The 7,696-nt window shown below is 38.0% G+C and overlaps 1 protein-coding gene across 1 annotated transcript; it reads left to right on the top strand.

Moving 5' to 3' along the window:
* The first annotated feature begins 293 nt into the window (after window positions 1-293).
* LOC104445056 (aquaporin NIP1-1) lies at window positions 294-3,369 on the top strand. The gene is made up of 5 exons (XM_010058858.3): window positions 294-535; window positions 679-903; window positions 1,406-1,603; window positions 2,349-2,410; window positions 2,864-3,369. The coding sequence occupies exons 1-5, from the start codon at window positions 416-418 to the stop codon at window positions 3,081-3,083; spliced, it is 825 nt and encodes a 274-aa protein (XP_010057160.2). The 5' UTR covers window positions 294-415; the 3' UTR covers window positions 3,084-3,369.
* The last annotated feature ends 4,327 nt before the right edge of the window (window positions 3,370-7,696 follow it).

The following is a 7,696-nucleotide window of genomic DNA, read 5'->3' as shown; positions in this document are numbered from 1 at the left end:
GGCAAGATGTCAATAATGAGGTCATACAACATATCAAGATCCAATCTCATAACCCATAATGCCAAATAGGCATCCCATTTGAGGAACTTTCCCTAAATTATAATTCCAACAAGCCTGCTCATTTTAAGGGTGTCTTATTGAAGCTTAGATGCTTGTCCCTCTCTATATCTCAGCCCCGGTGGTTGAAGCGGCCTTCAATGCCTGGTTGGTTCAGAGGTCATCTATTTCAACTTTTATCTCCTTGAAATTTTCAAACTATTACCCAGTCATTATCCACCTCTCTCTCTCTCTCTCTCTCTCTCTCTCTCTCTCTCTAGCGAAGCAATATCGGTGATTTTTTTTCCCTTCTTGTCAATCTTGAAAAGCTGTTGTTTGCTTCTTATCCTGCGCATTTTCTCTAAAATATCAGCAGAAAATGGCAGATCAGACGAGTGGGAGCAATGGGAACCATGGAGTTGTCTTGGAAATGAAAGACACTTCCAACGCCAAGGAAGAAATTAGAAGCACTTTCTTCTCTTTTCCCTTCATTCAAAAGGTTACTTGGGTTCTCATCTCCATCTAATCATTTTTCCCCCAATCCCTTCCTCCTTATTTTCCTTTTGCCCTTTTGCCCTTTTCGTATTCACCTGGATGTTCATCAATCTTTTGTTTGATCGCTTATTTCTCAAAACGTTGCAGTTGATCGCAGAGGTCTTTGGGACTTACTTCTTGATATTCGCGGGTTGTGGGTCTGTGGCGGTGAACGTGGACTACGACAAGGTGGTGACGCTCCCGGGGATATCGATGGTGTGGGGCTTAGCAGTAATGGTGCTGGTGTACTCAGTCGGACACATCTCCGGCGCCCATTTCAACCCAGCCGTCACCATTGCTTTCGCCACCTGCAAGAGGTTTCCGTGGAAACAGGTGCAGCCATATCTCTTCCAAAGTCATAACGCCTGCTTCCTATTTAGGATATGTTTTAATCCGTGTCAAATGCTGAACACCAGTGACCTGGCAGTCGTTAAAGGTCTGTCTAGAAAGCTTTGTTTGGATCACATGATTCTAACAAGCCACCGCTTTTAGAGGCCATTAGTTACTGGTTAGGTGTATCTTTTAGCTAGCCATTGAATGGTTTGCAACAGCATAACAGGAAATTTACGTATACCGGGACATACCGAATCAATCGCATTCTAGAAGAACGTTCGAATTATTAGTTTCCACTTTTGAATGAGCTTGACCGATCCAATCTTTTCCGATCCAAGATTTATCACGATCTCTTATTCGTTAATTCATTTGCAATCTCATGTTCTCTATCTAAGTCTTGACTCACGAAATCATTAATCTAGGCAATTAACAGAGGGCTCTTTTATTAATTTTTCGCTAAGCTAAAACTTCCTCTCTGTTGCATCTTCTTCTTGGCGTGCAGGTGCCTCCATATATATTGGCACAAATTTTGGGATCAACGTTGGCGAACGGGACACTGCGGTTGCTATTCACCGGCAAGCTGAACCATTTCCTTGGGACTCAACCGGCCGGTTCGGATGGGCAAGCATTTGTCTTTGAGTTCATCATCACTTTTTACCTCATGTTCATCATTTCCGGCGTTGCCACCGATAATAGAGCAGTAAGTTCCAACTTCTTTCTTTTAATTACTTGCTGATAATTGAGGAAATTTTAATGGAAATTCGTCTACAAAAACTAAAAATTAATGATCAATCTCTTCAAGAGGAAGCGGGATAAGAAAATCTCAAAAATCGCACGAGATCACAAAGAAATCTCGTGAAATTCTTATAGACATGAAAAATAATTAACGTGTTTTGTGCATATTACCTAGAGGCCGGAGGGCAGCGGCCCCGCCACCCAACCAACCTTAGGTTCTTTCCCGCTTCTTCATGAACGACTTCTCCGACAACCCTTTTTGTGTCAAAACGGCTCGATCCTAAATTCTTGACAAGAGAGATCTCCCTCTTGACAAGAAAACGGTGGACCCACTTCTAGGTTTAACGAAGGCTGGTCATTCGTGTTCTAATATCATATCATTTCCTAGTTGCATCGAATCATGTTATAGAAAAACGCTATATTTCCATTAATTGCGCCATAAAATTTCTTATGTTGAATTCATGTCACCGTTAAGGTTGGAACGTGTTAGTTTGTGTTAGTAATCGTCACCAAAGGATAGGCAGAATCGTACAATATTTAATGCTAGATATATTTTTTATTATTTTATCATGAGAAAAGTGTTAAAAAAAGTCCTAAACCTTTTGTATATGTGCCAATTTAATCCTAAACATTTTTTGGTGCCAGTTAAGTCCTAAATCTTTTTACGTTATATGTACCTGTCGGTGATTAGTAAGTTTAATTCGGTGCAGATAGGGGAGCTCGCTGGCCTCGCTGTTGGTGCAACCGTTTTGCTCAACGTGATGTTTGCAGGGTATTGACCATTTCAATTCCTTATATCTTCATCTTACCCTCATCTCAGGCTGAAAAAGAGATGACCATGATTATTGACTGACTAACATCTTTTGAATAGAAAAATTGCACATGATTGATTACGTCGTTTAAATAAAGAGCATCATGGGTGAGTTTTATCTTATAAGATATTGCTGGCTCAAATATTATATAAATTTCATGATTTACACCATTAACGGAAAGATCATTATCAACCGCTTCTTAAATTACACTATCGATACAAAGAGAAAGTCATATAAATTATCGATATCATTTTCCTCGCATCTCAGACCAAACTTCTGTCACCCCGAGAATCAGGTTGAGCAACGAATTTTCATTTTGCTGAGAAAAAAAATATTAATCCAGGCAGAAATTAAGTATTTCATGATGATAATCTGTGTTATTTATTTTATTTTACTTTTTGGGTGGTGGTTAGGCCAGTAACGGGAGCATCTATGAATCCGGCAAGGAGCTTGGGTCCGGCGATAGTGTTTCACCATTACGATAAGCTGTGGATCTACATCGTGGCACCAACTGTCGGGGCGATTGCCGGGGCGTGGATCTACAACCTGATCCGATTCACCGACAAGCCCATCCGAGAGATCACCCAGTCCGGCTCTTTCCTCCGAAGCTCCGCCCGAAATTGCTCTTCTTGAGTCAAACTCATTCCAACCCGCGGTCAAACTTGCTCTTCTTTTTTTAGTTCTCTTTCGATTTTTGCTCATGATGGATGCATTCGTAGTGTGAAGGGTTATTTTTCTTTACTTTAATTGATGGATTATTCCCTTCTCTCTGCAGTTGAAATGTTAACAGTTGTAATTGTATTTTGGAAATTACGTTTCTAATCATCCAAACGCTAATTCCAACCTACTGAATTCTACAACCTCAGCCGGTTTGCCGACAGGCCCCTTCGAGAAATCGCCCGGTCCGGTTCTTTCCTCCCATGTTCCGCCGGAAGTCCCTATCCTTGATCTCTCTCTCTTTCCCTCTCATATGGAAGTTGTTCTTCTCTTTGTTTCATTTTTTCCTCTTGATTTCGTGGAATTGAAATGTGAAGATCTGTCGTGAATGTTGATAAAATTGCTTGTTTCCGTAAGAATTTGTTTCCTTTCTTGCTGCTGTAGGAGTGATTTCCCTCGCATGTCGTAGGTGACTCGTGGAAAACTTAAACTAGCATGAGCAAAGGATGAAAGAGAACCTTTAAAGAAGCATCCTCAATTAGGATTTTTATTTCCCATTGGTCCTTTAAAAAAGAACCTACAAAAACTAGCATTTTCATTTCAAATTGTATCCGACACCACAAAATCCGCCTATCCAAAACGCTAGCACAATCCACCACCTATAGCTTAGCCGGCCGCCTCCGCCACCCACCATTGACATGTCAAGTGGATCCACCACACTGCTGCCCCGAGGCGAAAAATATTTTAAATATTGGCGTCTCATGGGGTAAATTTTGAGGATTTTTTCTGGTACTATAGTATCGGCAATGTTCACATTTATGTATCAATTAGAAATCAAAAGGCTACTTGGAGGAAATTAACCAGAGATGGGAGAGAGCATTGCCCTTTTCGTAGGCGAACAATGCGTTTGCTCTCTTTTTTAGTATAATTACACAAAAATTCTTAATTCCATCGTACGAATGCTAATTCAATTCTAAACCTTTCAATTTATTCCCAAATATTTTGACAATTTACTAATATAGCCTTCCCTGTTAATTTTGGCCAAAAATCGTGACATAGACGTTAGCTATTCTGTGATACGACAAGCACTGACCTTGACACTTTTTTGCAATTTTTAAATAATTTTTATTATTTTTTTCTAAATAATTCATATTTTCCATTTTTCTTTTCTTTTCTTTTCTTCTTTACTATGGAATTGTGAGCGCGTTATGGCCCTCGCCTATGGCCGGCAACCTCCGTGGCCACCATCGAGGCCTTGAACTAGTAGAGGGAAATAAGAAAAAAGAAAAAAGAATCTAAAAATTAAAAATTTGCAAAAATTTTCTACATCAGCAATTTCCAATCAAATTTAATTGGAATGACTATATTGGCAAATTGTTTACAAGTTTCGGATTAAATTAACCAAATTAAAAAATTTAGGTCGAATTAATATCCGTACCAATAAAAAAAAATAATCCTACATAAATTTCCCTTTTACAATTGATGTTGAATTGGTTTTCCAAAATCATGGCATGATTGATTTCCTGATATGCATACGCGAGACACGCGGTATGAAAGCATGGTAAAAGAGAGCTTCATTCCAACTTTTTGATGCCACGCCTTTTCAATTCCTGTGACAAAACAACGTTCCATAAGGTTATCATTGTATAAGCCCGAAATTGCGAAGGGTTGCTCAAATGATAAGCTCATCCATCCCGGTCGCTCAAGGCTAACCAGGTGGGAATTAATCCGATACTCAAAACTTTCGGACACTGCATTATTATCAAAATAATGATATTATTATCTGCCTTCAATTCTTGCATACTTAACGAAACTACCAAATAAGATCAAGAGGTACGTGCACAATTTTGTAACGCCATCATTGATTTATATAGCATTTTAAATTATTATATGAACGTGAGGTTAACTTCAAATGTTGTATCATTTCTTACACATCCATTAGCATTTGACATTAAAAAAAATAGCAAGGTAACATAGATTATGAATGTTGGAGATAAATAACATGCCTAGAGACGTTGGAATATATCATCTTTTAGAATCTCGTGAAATCATTATCAATTATTTTTAAAAGAAAACAAGTGCTTAGGTTTTTTTTTTTTTTGGATAAAAAATTTTGTGGTTAGTTGACTATAAAATATTTTAATAGGAACCACTAGAGGTTCGGTAGCTGGTTTTAGGTTCATCATTCTAGTGCTACAAATTTGTTCTTTAATTAAGTTTGCGCATGAGCGATAACAATATTTATAACCTACCAATTAAAAAACCGGTTGAAAGAAAATTTATTGAGTTGAGGATGGATGGATAAAGCCAAGCTAAAAGTCAAAATTCTTAATGCCATAAAAGAACTCCAATAGAAGGTTTTGATATTTGAAATGTTAAATTTATAACCTACCAATTACAAAACTAGTTGAAAGAAATTTTATTGAGTTGAGGATGGATGAATAAAGCCAAGCTAAAAGTCAAGATTCTTAATGCCATAAAAGAACTCCACGGAACGTTTTGATATTTGAAATGTTAAATTTATAATCTACCAATTAAAAAACCGGTTGAAAGAAATTTTATTGAGTTGAGGATGGATAAATGAAGCCAAGCTAAAAGTCAAAATTCTTAATGCCATAAAAGAACTCCAATAGAAGGCTTTGATATTTGAAATGTTAAATTTATAACCTACCAATTAAAAAACCGGTTGAAAGAAATTTTATTGAGTTGAGGATGGATGAATAAAGCTAAGCTAAAAGTCAAGATTCTTAATGCCATAAAAGAACTCCAATAGAAGGTTTTGATACTTGAAATGTTAAATTTATAACCTACCAATTAAAAAACCAATTGAAAGAAATTTTATTGAGTTGAGAATGGATGAATAAAGCCAAGCTAAAAGTCAAGATTCTTAATGCCATAAAAGAACTCCAATAGAAGGTTTTGATATTTGAAATGTTAAATTTATAACCTACCAATTAAAAAACCGGTTGAAAGAAATTTTATCGAGTTGAAAATAGATGAATAAAGCCAAGCTAAAAGTCAAGATTCTTAATGCCATAAAAGAACTCCAATAGAAGGTTTTGATATTTGAAATGTTAAATTTATAACCTACTAATTTAAAAAACCGGTTGAAAGAAATTTTATTGAGTTGAGGATGGATGAATAAAGCTAAGCTAAAAGTCAAGATTCTTAATGCCATAAAAGAACTCCAATAGAAGGTTTTGATATTTGAAATGTTAAATTTATAACCTACTAATTAAAAAACCGGTTGAAAGAAATTTTATTGAGTTGAGGATGGATGAATAAAGCCAAGCTAAAAGTCAAGATTCTTAATGCCATAAAAGAACTCCAATAGAAGGTTTTGATATTTGAAATGTTAAATTTATAACCTACTAATTAAAAAACCAGTTGAAAGAAATTTTATTGAGTTGAGGATGGATGAATAAAGCCAAGCTCAAAGTCAAGATTCTTAATGCCATAAAAGAACTCCAATATAAGGTTTTGACATTTGAAGAAACGCGGACCCCTGGAGTGCCATAACTTTACAGAAATGACACTTAGTTGTCATAACTTACGAAAGGCACACTTAAGTACCAAAATCGGAGCAAAATGGCTCATTAAGTGTCAATCGAGCCAAAATCCGGACAAATTGAATACGTGGCATTTTTCCGGCGAAACGAATCCAAAACGACGCCGTTTTGCACGCTGACGTGGCCAAATAATACAAAAACGATGTCGTTTTGGGCTGCCGTGGTAAAAAAAATATATAACTTATTTAATTTTAATTTTAATTTTAATTTTAATTTAGTATAAAAATTAATTAAATTAAATTAAATTTAGTTAAAATATTTTAAAATAATAATTTTAAAATTAAAAAAATTTAAAAAAATGGGGGAGACGGCTAAGGGTTGAGCCCTCGCCACCGCCACCACCTCCCTACCGTCGACGGAGGGGGGTCGGTGGGGTTGCCGAGCCTGTTCGGGGCTGGTGACCCCCGATTGGCGGTGAGGGCTTGCGAGCCCTCGCCCCAAATCAGGGCGAGGGTTGTCGCCGTCGCCTAGATCGGCGAGGGTTGTCGCCCTCGCCCCGGATCGGCGAGGGCTCGCGACCCTCACCTAGATCCGGCGGGGGTGGGGGAGGGGAAGGAGGAGGAGGAGAAGCAACCATCGGGCTGAGGAGGAGGAAGAAAAAAAGGGGGAGGGGGAAGGAGGAGGAGGGAGGTAGCCGGCGACGAGGGTCAGCTGGTGAACCCTATTCGAGGGCGGGTGGCCCTAGTTGACTAGCGGCGGGCCTGTGTGCCCTCATTGCTAGTCGGCCAGCCGAGGGCTGACCCTCCCCACCTTCGGCAATGGCGGGGAGGCGGCGACGGTGGCGAGGGCTTAGCCCTCGGCCCGCCGGCTACCTTCCTCTTCTTCCGTTTCTGGTTTTTTTTTTAATTATTATTATTATTTTAAAAAGAAATATAAATTATATTATATTTTAATTTAAATTTATTTAGATTTAATTAAATTTTACATTATATTAAAATTCACATTATGCCAAAATAACGTCGTTTTGGCTGATTTAAGGGTTTTATTTTGGCCAACACTCGAAACAACATGATTTTGGGT

Source organism: Eucalyptus grandis, chromosome 5 (genome assembly GCF_016545825.1).
Source record: "Eucalyptus grandis isolate ANBG69807.140 chromosome 5, ASM1654582v1, whole genome shotgun sequence".
Classification (NCBI taxonomy): Eukaryota; Viridiplantae; Streptophyta; class Magnoliopsida; order Myrtales; family Myrtaceae; genus Eucalyptus; species Eucalyptus grandis.
This window is presented reverse-complemented; position numbering and strand designations above follow the sequence as displayed.